This window comes from Aspergillus fumigatus, chromosome 1, assembly GCF_000002655.1.
Source record: "Aspergillus fumigatus Af293 chromosome 1, whole genome shotgun sequence".
NCBI classification, from domain to species: domain Eukaryota; kingdom Fungi; phylum Ascomycota; class Eurotiomycetes; order Eurotiales; family Aspergillaceae; genus Aspergillus; species Aspergillus fumigatus.
The window spans coordinates 129,672-147,840 of NC_007194.1; the positions used below are offsets into that span (position 1 = coordinate 129,672).

The 18,169-nt window shown below is 48.6% G+C and overlaps 5 protein-coding genes across 5 annotated transcripts; 3 read left to right on the plus strand and 2 right to left on the minus strand.

The window, feature by feature from the left end:
- Positions 1-1,638: 1,638 nt before the first annotated feature.
- On the plus strand, positions 1,639-4,429 carry farB2 (uncharacterized protein; the record flags this gene model as incomplete). The annotated part of the gene is made up of 5 exons (XM_077803763.1): positions 1,639-1,889; positions 1,954-2,144; positions 2,214-2,912; positions 2,958-3,995; positions 4,059-4,429. The coding sequence occupies 5 exons, from the start codon at positions 1,639-1,641 to the stop codon at positions 4,427-4,429; spliced, it is 2,550 nt and encodes an 849-aa protein (XP_077659936.1).
- Positions 4,430-5,856: 1,427 nt separating this feature from the next.
- Positions 5,857-8,110, plus strand: AFUA_1G00420 (putative carboxypeptidase S1; the record flags this gene model as incomplete). Its single annotated transcript, XM_744701.2, has 11 exons — positions 5,857-6,205; positions 6,264-6,368; positions 6,434-6,550; positions 6,620-6,743; positions 6,812-6,827; positions 6,875-6,991; positions 7,048-7,098; positions 7,161-7,314; positions 7,381-7,439; positions 7,541-7,720; positions 7,769-8,110. 11 exons carry the CDS (start codon positions 5,857-5,859, stop codon positions 8,108-8,110), a joined length of 1,614 nt encoding a protein of 537 aa, XP_749794.2.
- A 577-nt stretch (positions 8,111-8,687) lies between these two features.
- Positions 8,688-10,422, minus strand: AFUA_1G00440 (unc-93 family MFS transporter; the record flags this gene model as incomplete). Its single annotated transcript, XM_744703.1, has 4 exons — positions 8,688-8,925; positions 8,991-9,086; positions 9,164-9,771; positions 9,832-10,422. The coding sequence occupies 4 exons, from the start codon at positions 10,420-10,422 to the stop codon at positions 8,688-8,690; spliced, it is 1,533 nt and encodes a 510-aa protein (XP_749796.1).
- A 3,023-nt stretch (positions 10,423-13,445) lies between these two features.
- Positions 13,446-14,795, plus strand: AFUA_1G00450 (N-acetylglucosamine-6-phosphate deacetylase; the record flags this gene model as incomplete). Its single annotated transcript, XM_744704.1, has 2 exons — positions 13,446-13,817; positions 13,875-14,795. The coding sequence occupies 2 exons, from the start codon at positions 13,446-13,448 to the stop codon at positions 14,793-14,795; spliced, it is 1,293 nt and encodes a 430-aa protein (XP_749797.1).
- A 780-nt stretch (positions 14,796-15,575) lies between these two features.
- AFUA_1G00460 (GMC family oxidoreductase) lies at positions 15,576-17,298 on the minus strand (the record flags this gene model as incomplete). The annotated part of the gene is made up of 3 exons (XM_077803764.1): positions 15,576-16,767; positions 16,873-16,957; positions 17,052-17,298. The coding sequence occupies 3 exons, from the start codon at positions 17,296-17,298 to the stop codon at positions 15,576-15,578; spliced, it is 1,524 nt and encodes a 507-aa protein (XP_077659937.1).
- Positions 17,299-18,169: the final 871 nt, after the last annotated feature.

Consider the following 18,169-nt stretch of genomic DNA (forward strand, 5'->3'; position numbering starts at 1 on the left):
TCTAGCTGGGACAGATATCTCGTGAACATCGTTGCACTACGACTCGGACCGACATGAATGTTTCTGCTCTCGCTGAGTCGTTACGGGAGACGGCAGGGAAAGCCCAGCGAAGCGAAGGCCTCTCCGCGCAATCTTTGCTCATCTCACTTGCAGTTTACGGGGCAATTTTTCTGGTAGCTACTGGAATCTTTAGCTTCCTGAAAGACCGGAGCTATGGTGTCTTGTAAGTTCCGAAGTACGGTGTCCACCAATCCTTTCACCTATTGACCGCAGCTACGTCAACAGCCAGCCAAGGCACCTTGTTGAAGCGGGACTGGAGCCGTTACCCAAAGAATTGGGTTCGTGTGTGAAGCTGCTGTGGTGCAGTCTTCAGCATGAAGATACACTGGTTGAGAAGTATGGTTTGGACTGCTACTTGTTTCTACGACTCCTACAGGTAGCTCTCAACATACTCGGTCCTGTAGCCTTCTTGACTCTCCCAGTATTGTTGCCTTTCAATTACACGGCCGGTAATGGAAGCCTGTCAGGAATCGATAAATTCAGTATTTCGAGCATTCCTGAAGGGGAGAACTTTCGCTGTTGGATGGTCGCTCTAATTGCAGTGTTGGTCAATTTTCACTCGTGCCGCCTCCTACTCTCCGATTTCCACAGACTTGCAAGCTTCTTACTTCTCCATTCTTCCCCTGGTTGCTTATGACCACAAGGAATTGGGAGGTCTTCATTCTCAATTTCGATTCCTGACTCCAGATAATTAGTGAATGGGATACTGTACGACACTCACCCTGAGTAGATGTCATCTGAAGTCCTCAATAGTCGGTATACTTCGCATCTGCCATCGTAGCAATGCAGCAACGACTTGCTCGATATCCGATCCCATGCACACAGTCTCTGTGGTGTGCCCCGGTCCGCTTGAACTCCCCCGAACTTGGCCCATGCTAATCCCGTTTGGTACTGAGAAATTCTTTCTAACTCCAGTTTCAAAGTCTACCCTTGATCCTTAGCGCAGCTGAGTTATGGTTCAGCTAATCCAATTGCAAAGCCGTAGGTGCTCGTACGTAGTTAGTCCCAATTAGATAATAATTAAAAATATTCTTCTGGATTGATATGCGGTTCTTGTCTGGGGGAGGCAACTCTGACGGCGAGTGGATCTGGGGGTTCATCATCCCAACACTCATGGGGCCTCCTGACTCTACACATTATTAAGATTTTATTATTTGGGGTATTTTAATAGTATGGTTTATTGGATATCCACAGATCGATCACTTGTTGTCACCTTGCTATTTAAACAATCTCTTTCCCCGGGCCCCAACCATACTTGAATTTTCGTCCTTTGGACGAACAGATGGATTATGATAATGTTCCTCTTTTGCGAGTATAAAATTCAATAAATAATCTGAAAAAAAACACTCTCCACTCTCCACTCTTCTTTATTAACCATCTACTTTGTCCTTCCATTTTCTCGTCCCCTGGTTGGACGACAGTTTCCATCTGTACCTCCATCATTTCGACCATTTATCTTCCCTCTACAGCAAATTAGAGAGAGAAACACTCTTTATGGTTAATACCGCCACCACTAGTTGATATCCTATCATCTCAGGTCGCACACTTCATCGGTTCGCCTGTTTTTTACTTTTCGCTATGACTGATCTCGCTGTATCCTCGACGCCTGCATCCGCAAATACCATGGAGTCTGAATCCCAGAGTAAACGTAAAGCCTCGGCGGCTGGCCTCTCTGCTAATTCTCGCCCGGTTAAGCGGCGGGCTTCGAAAGCATGCTGTTGCTGCCGGGCAAGGAAAGTCCGCTGTAATATGGTGGAGAACGGTTCGCCATGTACGAATTGCTGCTTAGATCAGGTAGAATGTGTTGTCACAGAGAGCAAAAGGAGAAAGTTCGTTCTTCATATGTCGACACGCTGCAGTATTTGTGGCTAACATTGAGTGTCGTCACTCCAGGAAATCACGGATCGAGGTTGAAAATGGCACCCGCCAGCCTTCTCAGTCGCCCGCAGATGGCCTCGATGATGCAGGAAGCTTTCTCAGAAGACTCAGCGAGTCTCACGGGCTAAATGCGGACATTGCTCCTGAATCACCATCTCAGCAGTCCGTTGACCTGGATCAAGGGCATCATATGCCGCACCTTCTGTGTTCGTATTTTCGCCCGTTGTTTTTGTGCAGTCAGTAATTCTTGTACTGATACTCTGCATTGCCCACAGACCAGAGTCAGGCCAACAGAATTAGGGGAGGGAACCACTTTCGCAGGCGAATGGCCCCTAATCCTGCAGTTCCGGCCACTCTTCCTCTTCACTATGTCACGTCACAGATCCAGCAGCTGTTGGATCCTTCATTCTCCAACGCGCGATCCGGTGGTGTACTTCTGCCGGACTACATCAGAGGCTTACCATCCCGATTGCAGAGAGAAGATATTGAATACCTGTCCATGAAGGGAGCACTAACAGTACCCGACGTTGGATTGAGGAACGAACTGCTCAAGGCTTACATCCACTATGTGCACACTTACATGCCTTTATTAGATTTAGAGGAGTTCTTGCAGACTATTGTGCAAAATAACGGTATTCATCGGATGAGCCTTCTGCTGTTCCAGGCTGTGATGTTTGCTGGCACAGCTTTCATCAACCTCAAGCACCTTCATGCTGCCGGTTACCCCTCGAGAAAGGCGGCCCGCAAGGTCTTCTTTCAACGAGCCCGACTTCTATATGACTTCGATTATGAAGTCGATCGAATTTCTCTCGTCCAATCCCTGCTGCTGATGACTTACTGGTATGAGACCCCTGACGACCAGAAAGACACCTGGCATTGGATGGGCGTCAGCTTGTCCTTGGCTCATACAATTGGCCTGCATCGGGACCCCGGCAATTCTCGGATGGACGCCAGGCGCCAGCGAATGTGGAAACGTATCTAGTGGAGCACATATACTCGCGATCGCTTGATTGCCCTAGGCATGAGGCGCCCTATGCGTGTCAAAGACGACGATTGTGATGTTCCAATGTTGACACTCAACGACTTCGAATTCCATCCATTTTCGCCGGAAATCGTGAGGATGGTGGGGAACTCTGAAATTCTACAAAATGTTGAACACCAGAAAAAGCTGGCCCTTATGTTCATCGAGAAGGCGAAACTTTGCCTGTGCGTCAGTCATGTTCTATCAGCTCAGTATTCCGTCCTCAGCCACAAGTTCGGCGGGACGATGGAAACGACAATGATGTTGGTTCCCAAGAAATCAGCGGCAGAGACGTTTGAGGTTCGACGTTGCGATCAGGAATTGGAAGATTGGCTGGCCAATCTTCCTGCGGAAATTCAGTACACTCCGGCGGCATCTGCAAAGTTAACAGAAGCCCAGGAAGTCTTGCACTCTCATCGCGCGCTCCTCAAAATGGTTTATCTGACTACATCAAGCGCGCTGCACCGTCCTCAGGTCCTTCCTGCGAACCCCTTTCCGTCAATGGACGCAGAGCTGCAGGAGATCTCGAGGAATAAGGTCCGATTCGCCGTGGTTGAAATCACGAATATTGCGCAGGACTTGCACAGCTTGGATTTGACGAGATATTTCCCTACCACCGGCGTCACTGTGCTTCTGCCCGCCGTCATCATCCACCTACTCAATATCAAATCGAGCAACCCCAGCGTGCGGATGACCAGCCTCCAGCGATTCTACCAGTGCATGCGCATTCTACAACGTTTGCAAGAGATTTATGCATCAGCTGACTTCGCGACATCCTTCTTGGAAGCTGCAATCCGAAAGGCTGGTATTCAGCTCACAGTGGCTCCCCAGGACGTGCAAGCTCGTCCCAGCAGCTCTTTCGATGCTGGCGCACGTGTCGATACACTGACACCTCCTCCGGATTCTCTTGCCCAGAAGATCCCTGATCTGACTTACCTGAAGCCGGCGGTGGTTGGAACTGCTCGCCAACCCGTCGAAGAAGGCGATACATTATTCGCCTCTACCCCTCCCCCCTCAGATGGCAGTGAAAACAGCAGTACCGCCAACATTAACCCAAACTATCACTGAGATGCCTTCAGCATTCCAAATTTGGACTCAGAACTGAGTATTAGCGAGTTGATGGACTTGGCTAATGACGCCGAGGTGACTCAGAATGATTTTGACGCGCTGATCAATTTTAATGATGCTAGTGCCGACTTCTTCACGGCCGACGATCATTTGAATCTCAACGGATCTGGCCCCAACAGCAAGGGATTTGGATTCTCCATGGATCCGATCAATGGCATGTCTGACTTAATGGGCTTAGACGCTGGAAACAAACCTGACATCGCCAGCCTGGGTGACAGGCAGCTTCACAGCGACCACATGGCCACGACAACGGGACACAGTAACACCGGGACAGCGGCCTCCGAGTCTAACGGTCTTACAGCTAATGTCGACGCTGACCTTGGCATCTGCCTAAGTAGTTGATAAACACTCTACAACTAAGAGCAGTATGACAATTTTTCTTTTACTTTCTGCATGCCTCGAGAGATGATTTTCCGTCATGGAATATATGTATAATGGGTCTTTGGGACATGATCATTTTTGGATGACTATATTGCGTCGTAGTGCGCATTGCGACTGTTTGACTACATAGAGGGTTATTAAAAGCCGGGCGAGGAAAAGAGCAATGAACACCGTCTTATGGCGCAATCTATATGTCTCTAACACGATAAATTTACTGGTCGAATAGCGTTATTTACTTAATGCCTCACAGCATCAAACAGCAGAGACTCTGTCTCGGGTTCCGGCCATCCTGGTGCTTTAGAGCGCAGGAAAATTGATGATTACAGTACTTGATAACCCTCGACATGTCTTCTTAGATTCTGAAGTAGATCATCATCTAGACCATGGCCAAGCAGCGGTGAGGCGATGACAAGACAGGCCAAGACTCTACGCCGTAGTGCTTTGTTGTGGTTGGGATTGCTTGTCTTTGTTCACCCTGCTAACCTCCCTCGCGTTCACGCCGCATGAATTGATATCTGAGCGTTATAATGAGCTGACTAGGTCAAAGCCGGAGCGAACCACAGACTCATATAGCACTGCGGGCCAGGCATTTATTTGACCGCTTCAATTGAGTTACATACATCAATCAATCAATCAATCAAACAAAAGGCTATTAATATTGATCCGTCGGAGCAGCGACTTGTCCTTCTACGCCATTCCTCTTCTGGCAGGTCGTGTGGCAGTCCACTGTCGGTCCTCCACTTGCTGGAGCCTAACACATCTGTCTACTCCGTAGTTGCTACACTTCCTTATCTCCAAGAGTCTGCCATCGTCTCTCGTGGAGTCGCTCATCAAGAACCCAGAATATTACCTCGTTCACTTGAGCTGCTTCCCGTCTGGTTTCTCTCAAGCTCCCAAGTCCCAAGCTGGAATTGTGCTCCATGGTTTTCATAGCCATAAGTCTTTTCATCACACTCGTTGACAGCTGTCGATCTTCATTAATAATACGTCCAAAGGATGAGACCTGTTGACTGATCGACACTACCATTGGTGGAGACGCTCAAATCGCGCCATAACCGATGCTTAGCTTGTGGTCTTGGAGATGCTTCGTTCCCATCTAGACCTATCAGCACCTAGAATACGAGACATTGCCGATAAGATGCTTACTCTGTCTATTTGCTTTGTCGCTGGTTAGATCTTCCAGAAGTTCCAACCTTCCAGTACCGTCGATGCAACCTCCTTATTGAACTAGTTTACAGGATCGCAGACTTCCCCGCAATGCAGATACTTTCCCCTCACGGTTTAAGCTGTAAGCTAATTCGCAAGCTCGAGCTCTCTCTTATTAAAGCCAGCGAGTACCCTGGTCTTACCATGGTCTCTATAAGCTATACTGCAAGTGCAAGCCGAAAATGCGTGGGTATGGCTTGATTTCCTTGTTGCCAGTGGCTGCAGCCATTTGGGCACCAGCAATACATCAACTGGTGACTGTTGATAAACGACAGTTGCCCAAAGACCCTACCGGAGTGAAGACTATCCATACCGCCAATAATATTACGATTCGCTACAAGGAACCTGGAAAGGAGGGCGTTTGCGAGACCACGCCTGGGGTCAAATCATACTCTGGCTATGTTGACATTTCGCCAGAGTCTCATACCTTCTTCTGGTTTTTCGAAGCACGTCATGACCCCAAAAATGCCCCCATTACTCTCTGGCTGAACGGTGGTCCTGGAAGTGATTCTTTAATTAGGTTGTTTGAAGGTTTGTGCAACCATCTTTGACTCGATAATGGCTTGATATCTGATTACCGATGAAATAGAATTGGGGCCTTGCAGGATCAATTCAACATTGGACTCCACTATCAATCCCCACTCGTGGACTGAAGTTTCGAATGTGCTGTTCCTGTCTCAGCCTCTGGGTGTCGGTATGCATCAGACCACGGGCGCTCTTCAATTTTCCAGACTCTCGACTCACAATACTGCAATGCAGGATTTTCCTACAGCGAGGCAGAACCCGGCTCGCTGAATCCTTTCACTGGTGTTTTTGAAAATGCATCTTCGGCCGGCATTCAAGGCCAATATCCCGTCATTGACGCTACCCTAATTGGTAATTCCTCACCTCGGACCCCGTTTCACATACTACTCAGCCAGACCTCTTAACAATATGTTCTCATAGACACTACCGATCTTGCTACTCACGCCGCTTGGGAGATTCTTCAAGGCTTCATGGGTGGTCTACCGCAGTTGGATCACAGAATCAAGTTGAAAGATTTCAGTCTGTGGACCGAAAGTTATGGAGGGTAGGCCATGTCTTTCAACAGTCACTATGCAAGGGATTTTTTCTGACTTAGGGACACCCGTCGCAAAGCCACTATGGCCCAGCGGTGAGTTTCCTTCTCCTCTTCTTGAGCACATGGCCTAATATTTGCAGTTCTTCAATTACTTCCATGAGCAAAATGAGAAAATCGCCAATGGTACCGTGGAAGGAATTCACCTCAACTTTAACTCCCTCGGTATTATCAACGGTATCATCGACGAGGGCATTCAGGTATGCTTGCATTTTCGGTAGGAAAGGGAGGGGGAAGTCGCTAATGTCGTTTTCAGGCAAGCTACTACCCGGAGTTTGCAGTGAACAATACCTACGGTATCAAACTCATGAGTTAACCCTACGAGGCAGTGTCACGAAGCAAGCCTACTTACATCGTTTGATATCATAGGTCAATGATACCGTGTACAACTACATGAAATTCGCAAACCAGATGCCAAATAGCTGTCAAGACCAAATCGGATATTGCAAGCAGACAAACCGTACATCTTTGGCAGATTACGCGATCTGCAGCGAGGCCACGAACATGTGCCGAGACAATGTCGGTATGTTTTTCAATTGTCCTGGGGTTCATATTGAGAAGGTAAACTACTTACTGACGGTAAAATTAGAGGGGCCATACTATGCATTTGGTAACCGTGGCGTATATGACATCCGGCACCCGTCCAAGGTAAGTGGGGGGCAGAGCGCGCTCTATGGATGGAGATGACCTCGGAATCAGTCATCTGAGGAGCATGAAAGCCCTGACTAAAGTAATGATTCACTGCACAGGATCCTACCCCGGAATCGTACTACGTCGACTACCTCAAGAAAGACTGGGTCATGAACGCTATCGGAGTGAACATCAATTACACCCAGTCAAACAATGATGTTTACTACGCCTTCCAGCAGACGGGCGACTTCGTCTGGCCCAATTTCCTCGAAGACCTGGAGGAGATCCTCAAGCTGCCCGTGCGCATGTCGCTCATCTACAGTGACGCTGACTACATCTGCAACTAGTTCGGTGGCGAGGCCGTCTCCCTCGCCGTGAACTACACCCATACTGAGCAGTTCCGCGCCGCCGGGTACACCCCGATGGTGGTTGATGGGGTCGAGTATGGCGAAACTCGCGAGTACGGCAACTTCTCATTCACCCGCGTGTACCAGGCCGGCCACGAGGTCCCCTACTACCAGCCTGTCGCGTCGCTGCAGCTCTTCAACCGCACTCTCTTCGGCTGGGACATTGCCAAGGGCACTACCAAGATTGGTCCCAATTACAGCACCAGCGGCAAGGCCAAGGCGACGCATACAGAGTCTTCCGTGCCCTTGCCTACCGCGACACCTAGCACCAGTGTCCACTGATCGTGTGCGTGTGTATATGTCTTTGTAGATCAGTGCATATTAGGATTAAGGCGACCCTGGGATCTGGTGTGCACATACATGAAACAATACATTCATACCGGCGCCCACCGCCGTCGCATGCAACGGGTCTGCTATGCGGGCTCTAGATCATAATCCTCACGCGTAGAATCAGCATCTCAACGTGTAACGGTATTGATTAATCAGTAGATATATATGCATGTGCAGTTATAAACCTGATGCACATCTGACGAGGCATCACAAGCTCGAGACACCAGCGCCCAATGCCTTCAACCAAAGAGAGACAGCAAGACAAGGCGACAGGTGAATCGACTAGGGCCTGCCTCGTCGGCCAATTAGAGAGAACATTAGTGATCGTCCATCATAGATACATGCGCAGGAGCCTTATTCAAACATCTAACCCCTCCAAAGGAGTCGGAACATGACTAAAAACGCAGTGATGCAATAATAAAAGTCCTGACTAATACAAATATGAAGAAGGATCATGTTGTCATACTGTGCGCCAACACAACACGTCAATATATTCGGTTGAAGGGAATCGAAGTTCTCAAGGGGCGACTTAGGACGCGGACACGTGCTTTGTGACTGACTCTCCCTTAGTTGAGTCCCTGTGGTCTTCAATGGCAATACTAGTCACATCTTTGTTTGTTTCGTCGGAAAACTTGAGGTCCTCCTCGACATCCACGTGATCCTTGATCTTGAAGAAGATGATGGGAGAAGCAATTAATAGACTGCCAACAAGCAATCCCCAGCAGGAGGCGAACTGGGTCATAAAGGGGGTCTTTTCTGCATCCATGCTGCAAATATCGGACATGTCAACAAGGATGCCCTTGCAAGTTCATATACGGGAACTGAGACTTACCGCCACATTCCTGCAGCACCAGCTGATTGGATTCCCTTGTAGAAACCAGCAAAGTTCGCTAGTTTACGACTGTTGTTGGTGAGGGATCCCATAAACCTAAAAGTTGTCAGAGTTTCCGATACAAACTCGGTGGAGTTAACAAAGATCCCCAAGAGACCATTGTGGAGACTCACCAGTATGCGCACGTCTGGAAAGCTGCGTCGTAGAAGCCATAGAACATGTAGAGGAACATGGGACTAACATAGCCATGGGACGTAAAGTCGACGTCTTGCTTGGCGGTCTCAAGGGTATACTGCTTCTGAAAAGCATAACCACTACCCCAGACACCCATGGTGATGACAAGGAGAATGAGCCAGTTGAGCTTGGCTCGCATGGACTGAGAAAGAAATTGCAGATCCAGAAGCTTACCAAAGACAAAAGCACCAACCATCTGCATGAGCCAATAGAGTAAACTGTTGAGAGACCAGGTACGAATGTTGAAGTAGGCGCCATTAACACTGTTGAAGTGGTATCCGTAGAACCAGTTACTCACCAAAAACAAGGGGAAAAACAGGACGATATAGTAGTCGGTGCGAAGAGTCTCATAGAGGCCGAGGAGCTCCGATTTCCAGGTAGGGTTCTTCATCGAAATGACGCGGGAACCATCCTTGCGCACGACGTACTTGGAGTCCGAAAGGAACCAGGCGAGGACGAATCCCAGAGCCATGAGAACCATGAAGGCGATGTAAGTCCCGTCATTGACCGTTCCGGCACTCGAGTGCAAATTCTGTCCCAAGGGAATCTGTGTGCTAGGAATCAGTAAACTGCGTCCCTGAAGACGAAGCTATTAATGATCACTTACTAAACATCCAATCACTCCACCAAGATTGAAGATGACCCAGAAGATTGCGATGAATTTTCCTTTCTCGTTCTCACGCGGATAGCTCATCATGACTGCCCCCTGCGCGCACCATAATAGACCGGCACAAACACCCAGCAAGGCACCAGCGAAAATAAGGAAGCCGGCATTTTTGTTGTGGTTATAGGAGAGAAGTGATGCCACATAGAGGAAATAGCCAAAGCCACCAAAAGAGAGGGTCAGCTGAAGACCGATTCGGTTCGCGATAGAACCTGCGAAGAAGCCGACAACAGCGAAAGTACTGTACAGGGCCGTGTTGGCATTGCTAGTGTCCGTTCGATTGACCTGTCCACCACCTCCGAGACCATTGACGGCATTGAATATACCAGGGCATAGGAAGCAAACAAACGAGACCAGAACTAACTGAACCTCAGGCGAAGCAAACCATGGCAGAGTCAAGGGGCCAATTTTCAACGGCTTGTACATCCACGGCTTACCGGTGATGGCGCCATGACGGCCCGGCTCGGGGTCTGCGGTGATGGCGGGACCTTCCTTCTCGGGCTGGTGACCGTCTTCTGGCTTTTCGGATGCCATGCTGATAAACTGTATGTTAAGAAGAACGAAGAGAAGTGATGGTGTCGGTAGTCAATGGCCCCGCAAGAGACAGCAGGTGAATCAGACCCGTTAAGCAGCAATGGAAATTTTTGTTAATCACAAACGTGCCCTAGTACAACAGGATAGGTATAATCAAGGACTGCAAGCAAACAAGGGGAGGGTGAAAAAGGTAAGAGGTGTATATGGGTGTAGGTAGCTAGGTATATACGGATATGCAGAGTATGTTTATGGAAACCAAACACAAGCCCCTACTAGGCAGATAGATGTATATAAAGTGAGGCAGGATAAACAGTAAGGGAACAAGATCGACAACGACCCTTTGCGCCGGAAACAGAAGAAGGGAGGGGAAGAATGCGAGATGACTGGGGGTTGGTATGTGTGTAAAAAAGGGACAGGGAATGATATATAGTAGAGTATGAGGGCCAACAACACAAATGAATATGTACGACTTGGATTACTCCCAAAGAGGGAAAAGCCGATGTTTGTTTGTGTCAGACGAATCCGGGGTAAAGAGAAAGGGAGAAAGAAGAATAACACGTGAGGGAGAGCAGCTAAACAAATAGTTGATTTGCGATGAGGATGCGAGGAGCGATGAGCTAGATCCCCAACCACCAAAACATTCGAGTTCAATGAATCCGATTGTTTCAAAAAAGAGAAAATAAAATAATACTCTGAAACTGTGTCTGGAAGAGTTATTGTCAAATAAGAAAAAGGATCAGAGAGAAGGAGACGGTAAAGAGAAGTTAATAAGGGAAAAAAGGGTAAAAAAAAAAGTTTCAAATGGCACTAAGAGGTAACACCATGTACCTTAGTCTAATGATAGTCAGATCAAGATGGATTATCAGATAGATAAGTCTTTGATAAGCGAAGTAACACTCGAGGGACAAGCTGAGAAGAGGCCGACAATGGCAGATAGATTGTATAGTAACACTCATGTAGTGGATACAACAGAAGAGAAAGCGCGAGAGAGAACGGAGGCATACCTTCCTTGTTCTTGGGATAGAGTGCAAGGGTTGCGTCGAGAGAAGGGTGGTCAGAGCTCCTCCATCAATCATATGATACCAAGGACTGTGTCTGGTGTCTCATTGTTCTTTGACATGAGTTGATAGTCGGATACCTGGTAGTCGTTGATATGGCAGTGGTACTTGCAAGGTTGAGGAGATAGCGTGCAGATTAGGGGAGAACTGAGAATCCCTGAATCTTGGGTCTTGGGAGTGCAACGGACTCCACAGCAACTCTAGGATTATGGGGAATGCGGAGAGAGCCACACAAATCACACGGGCAACTTGGTAATGAAAAACAAATAAGGTGGCCAAGATTATGATGATGGTGATGAGGATGTCTTAGGTCGTAACTGTCAGTAACTGAGATCAGTGTATGGGATGGGAGCAGTTTCCAGCATCAATACCTTCTGATCGATCATATGCCATGAACAGCAACAGATCGCTAGACAAAAGTTTCAAAAGACCAGGTCAAGGTGACAGCCACGCGACAGACAGATAATTGAAACAGTGACAGGTGAGATGGAGTCGCCTGCTTAGTGCAGAAGATGTCTCCAGTAGTTGTATCCAATTAAGTCTTGTTTAGACTGATGCTTAACGACAATATTGGCACTACTTGATATTAATTACTACTAGGTTGTATGGTGGCTTGCTTGACTAACCTGCCACCATCAAAGAGTTTAATATTAGCTACTCTTAAGAACATGCGAGCGAAATTGAGGCAAACCACAGTACAGGACATGGGTCTTAAGGAAACGATAGGCTGACCAGACCGACCGAGCAAGACCGTGGGTACCTATCTGCGCATCTCTGTTGTGTGGATAACTGCCTATCGCATGAGTAGTGGAACCTGTGAAGCTCTGGAAATTTGCTCCTAATGGTTGGATTTTCAATATCTCTAGACTAGACCCAGAAGAATCAACGAAAATCGAAGGTGACGGTAACATCGGCCGTTTGCATCTGTGCAACTGTACAAATGCAGAAGGCCAGTCAGAGTTCTTTTGTTGGCTCAAGTCCAGCATTTATGGTAGTACCCGGTACCGGTCACGGGCTTGGGTGCTCCTCGGGTCGAAGTAGTATCGGTCAGCTAATCAATTCCAACTACTCCCGACCGAGGAAGTGGGAAAATAATACCAAATCTACTGATGAATATCGGATGACTTAGAATTCATAGATGCCCCATATGATAGAATTTAAATATTGAGATTGAGATCATCAGCCAGTCAGAGGAGTATCTTATTTCATAATTTCTCTGCTTCAAACTATGCTCACTGACAGTCTTGGAGAACAAGGTAGGTAAAGTATGGTAGTATATTACAAAGGTTCGGTCATCGCTCGTAATGTGTATGTTTTACCAGCGTATTCATACCAGGTCTGTATGTAATCAAGTGAAATCAGTTTCGACGGGACAATCCTCCTGGCTTACATAACCTACCTGATATCAAATCCAGGATGATCATCACCTCAGACAGAAGAGGCAAGCCTGTTTTCATCCATGGATCAGCACCTCCAAAATCAAACCTGTTAACGTCTGAGTTTGCCTGATAAGTCCCTCTTTATCAGCAAAAGGTAGCCATGCCTCGAATGACCATGTACGTCGCATCCACGTGGAGAGTGAATTGGCTTAGTATAGGTCGTACAAAGGATTTCACATCCACTACCTTTTTCGACGTCACATCCCATAGCGGTATACTTTGATTCTTCTACCCCTCCGTCGTGGAGCAACAGCGTATGTTTCTTTGATGTCACCATCATGTAGCCTGGCATTGTCATTGTTGTCCCTTGCTTCGCTTGTTACCTCCAGACTCTGTCCATATACATCCGTGTGGATTTCATCTTGATTTTTATTTCCATCCGCAGGTATCAAACTATATCCATACACACTCTCGATTTTTTTACTGGCGAATAACTTCATACTCACTATTGCGCTTCTTATATTATAAGCGGAATACCGCCCGGTGGTACATTATAGGTGTAGGAAACGAAAGAGTCAGAGCCATCATGCCAGGCAAAACAACGACTACTCCGCGTATCACCAAATTCACTAACTGTCGCATCGTCAAGGGTTCCGAGCTTGTTGAGCAGGATGTCTGGATCGATTCTCTGTCGGGCAAGATCCTCAAAGATCAGGAAGCTTTCTATGGGTTACATCTTTCGCCAGATGAGGTCGTCGACCTCGGCGGGCGTATTCTCGCTCCGGGATTGATCGATGTCCAGCTAAATGGCGCTCAAGGTTTTGACTTCTCTGTGCCTCAAGCGTCCAAGGAGGAATATAATGAGGGTTTGCGCTTGGTGAACAAAGGCCTTGCCAGGACCGGGGTGACTTCATACTTGCCTACTGTTGTCAGCTCAACCCCAGAGGTTTACTGGAAGGTATGACGGCCCCTGCGCCTCCGAGAATCAGCAGATCTGACGCAAATGTCATTCCAGGTATTGCCCTCTTTGGGCCCTTCGGGCAGCAACCATCGTCCTGAGGATGGCGCGGAATCATTAGGAGCCCATGTCGAAGGGCCTTTCATCAACCTAAATCGCAATGGCATTCACAAGACCGAGGTGCTTCGTGCTGCGCAAAATTTCGAGGATCTAGAGGAGTGTTATGGCAAAGAGAATCTCACCGGAAGCTCTAAGTCAGTCAAAATGATCACAGTCGCCCCCGAGGTGGGAAACATGGTATCGACCATCCCCTCATTGACCTCGGCCGGCATCGTCTGCTCCATCGGTCACTCGGATGCGACATTCGAACAAGCGCTCTCAGCGACCACTGCGGGCGCTACAATGGTCACGCATATGTTCAATGCGATGCGGCCCTTCTACCACCGAAACCCGGGCATTTTCGGACTGCTGGGCCAGAGCGAACATTACAGGCCCTTCTACAGCATCATCGCCGACGGTATCCATCTGCACCCAACCTCGATCAAAATCGCATACAACGCCCATCCGGACGGGCTCGTCCTCGTGACCGACGCAATGAAGCTCTGCGGCCTTCCCGACGGTGTCTATGACTGGATGAACGGCGAGCGCATTATCAAGACGGGAGCCTGCTTGACCCTGGAGGGATCCGACAAGATCGCAGGTAGTTCGGCCACCCTGATCGAGTGCATCAACAACTTCCGGCGCTGGTCTGGCGCCTCTATAGCTGATGCCATTAACGCTGCCACGGCGACTCCGGCGCGCTTATTGGGGTTACAAGGCGTCAAGGGTTCCCTGGATAGCGGCGCCGACGCGGACCTTGTCGTGCTGAGCGAGGAAGACGACCCTGAGTCGCCCACGCTAACTGTCTGCCAGGTGTGGAAACGGGGAGTCAAGATCCATGACTCTGATAAAGAAATAGCGTCTACAACTACAGTATGAAGCAGACACCCTGGCATATCCGTTCCTCTTTTTTATTTTTCTCGCCTCTGGTAATTGCTCCGAGCATTGCACACATTTTCTTCCAACCCCGACTAGCATACTTTGGCTCTACTGTGGATTTGACTGTTCCTCAGTCTTTAGCTTTATGTTTTCCGGCATTGTGCCCTGTATCCGATCCAGAGATTCCTATGATAATCTTGCGCTACAGGCCCTTCCGCGCAAAAGGCCCTCTGTCCTTTCTAGCCACGTGCAACAAGTACTATAGATATAAGGAGAAAAGATATTGCTCAGACTATGAACTAGATCTAAAGACAAAGACATCATTAGACTTGTCCATTGGTTCTTCTAAATGTATCAGTGCTCGTATTTCGTGATATTTCTTGACTTTCTTCACCTTCTTTCGGTATATACAGCATATTATTTCACACGTGTGAATTGCTGTCTGGGGACAATATCCAAAAATAAGCCAGCATCTGTACACAAGAAGCCATCATACAATCCAAGCCAACACCATGCAAAAAAGCATCATAGTTGAACTTCCTTCATTTTGCGCGCGTTCTTACCCCAGTGATTCATATACCAGCACGCCACCCAACTTTGCACCACTCATGATCCCGCATGAAGTCAGTCGCTTTATGGATTATTTATCATGGGCGAAGACGGGCATCTCAACGGAAAATAAGAGAGTGCCCTGCCAATTAGGCGCTATTTTACAAGGCCCCGCGCACCCCGTGTACCAGCAATGCATAAGCAAACCCCAACCTTGGAAAACAAGGCCGTCTACAGCTTGGGCTGTTCCCGAGTCCAACCAGCCTCTTCAGCGATCAGCTCAGCAGCGCGTTCTCCGATAGCCAACACCGTCAGCATCGGGTTGATGGTGGTCATCTCAGGGAAAACACCAGCGTCCGCAATACAGACATTCTCCAGGCCACGGACTTTGAGCTGGTGGTCGACAACAGCCATGGGATCGCGAGTGATATCTCCCATCTTAGTGGTACCAGCAGGGTGGTAGACCGTGTGAGCCACACGGCGACCGTACTCTGACAACTCCTCATCAGTCTGGACCTTAGGTCCCGGCGCCACCTCACGCTTAATCCAATCCTTGAACGGAGCCTGCTGGGCAATCCGGCGCGCCGCCTTGAGACCGGCCACGATGGTTGCGGCGTCATAGCCCTCGGGGTCAGTGAAGTAGCGGAAATCCAATGCCGGCTTCACCGAGGGGTCTGCGGAGGTCAGGTAGAGACGACCACGAGAGCGGGGGCGAGGAATGTTGGGTGTCATGCAAAAGGCATCAACTGGGGTTTCATAGCCCAGACAGGCCGTGTTGAGGCAGAAGGGAATCTGATAGCAATGCATCATGATATCGGCGGCACGGCCATCAGAGCCAGCCGCATTGGGAGCTTCGCGCCGCAGGAAGATGCCCGCATCTGAATCCATGGTAGTCTGATTGGGGGGAACAGGACGGTTGAGCTCCCAGATAATAATAGTCTCTGGGTGATCGAGGAGGTTTTCACCAACACCAGGCAAATCCTTGATGACCGGAATCCCCAGAGAACTCAGCTGCTCACGGGGTCCCAGCCCTGAGAGGAGCATCAATCTCGGCGTATCAATAGCACCGGCACAAAGAATAGTTTCCTTCTTGGCTCGCAAGGTGTGTTTGACACCGGATTGCAGAGTCACGTCAACACCAGTGACGGTGTCTCCTTCGACATTCACGCGAGACACCCACGCGTTGGTAAGAATAGTCAAGTTGGGGCGCTTTTCCTCACCGCGCAAGATAGGGTGGATGTATGCCACACTAGCACTGCTGCGACGGCCATCATCTGGATTGTATGAGACTGAGAAGAAACCAACACCCTCCGTCAGTTCACCCTTGGAACGGATTTCCTTGTTGAAATCATGGATGATAGGAATGTTCATGGCAGTCGAGCAAGCCTGCACCCAGTCCTTGCACAGCTGGTTTCTGTGATGGCTGTGAACAGGCTGCACAGTGTTCCGCAGGTTATCGAGGACGTGAGTAAAGGTCTCAAAGGACCAGCCCTTGCAACCCTACTCTTCCCATCTCCTGCAGTCATACTCAAAGGGGCGGAAGGAAATGAGAGTGTTGTGGCTGGAACAACCACCCAAGACCTTAGCACGAGAGTGACAGATATGGCTGTTGCCTGGAGAATGAAGAGACGGTCAGCAAGTGACAGGATTGCTAAATAACCCGCAAGGACGTGCGGATAAAACAAAGAATGTGCGAAGAATACACACCCATGGGCTGCTCTGTGGTGGGATAGTCATAGTCTAGCTCGCCTCCCAGGAGATTGAGCCATTCCCGCAGATTAAGGACTCTGTCATCCATGAAGTCGCTAGGACCACCCTCAATGACTAGGATACGCTTATAGGGCAAGTACTGAGCCAGCCGACTAGCAATGACACAGCTAGCTGTGCCGCCGCCGACAATAACATAGTCATAGCTATTGACGTCGGATGAAGGGAAATCGTTTGTGGTGGCCATGTCGAATGATAGTGATAGAATGAAATGTTATGATGATTGAAGGGCGCTTCTACTGGTGCGGAGAACAAACCCAGAATGGATTGGTGAGGATACAAGAGGATTCCAGCACCTCTGAAGATTGGTAAGTGAGGAGAGACTAGGTAAAGAGGGCTCAAGATGTAATGAGACGGCCTAGGAAGATAAAAGTACAAAAAGTGTAGAATCATAACGGACTTCTGATAGATTTTAAATTGAGGGACGGAATCAACTTAGAGAATTAGGCCTCAGGTGTCGAGGCGGCCATGCAGCCGTTCGCCACCAATCATTTTCCTCTTCTCTCTCTCCCCTAACTATTCCCCACCACACGAAAAGGTGCTGAACGGAGGATCAGCCAATCGAAGACAAAAGTTTTCTTATCCCCAGAAGACGCAGGCCGTATTAGATAATGGAAACATAGTTATAAAATGGCCTGATACTGGGTTCGGATTGGACGAAAATTGTCATCTTCTGCTTCGATGGCTGATCCACCGCACCTAAGAGGTAATGTAATTACCCTACCGAATCAATCTGCATGCTGGGTGAAGACTACCTTATGCAGGTACTATGAAGGGTTCCCTCCGTACTGGAGTAAACACCTCATCATCATCGGCCGCGTTCGTTTTCATAAATCGAGTACCAGTGTACCTGCGGGCTGTGATCTCTGGTCGGAGGAAAAGATCACTCGACGTCATTGAACGACTCCGCGGCCCACACGACTCACGAGGGCTTTGAGACTAAAGACGACGCCATGATCCACGAATCCACACTATACAGTCGCACTAATTCATTAACGGTTTGAACTTCCTTCAAAGACTCGTCCCTGTGCTAGATCCTGGATTCTATTACCTGCTTA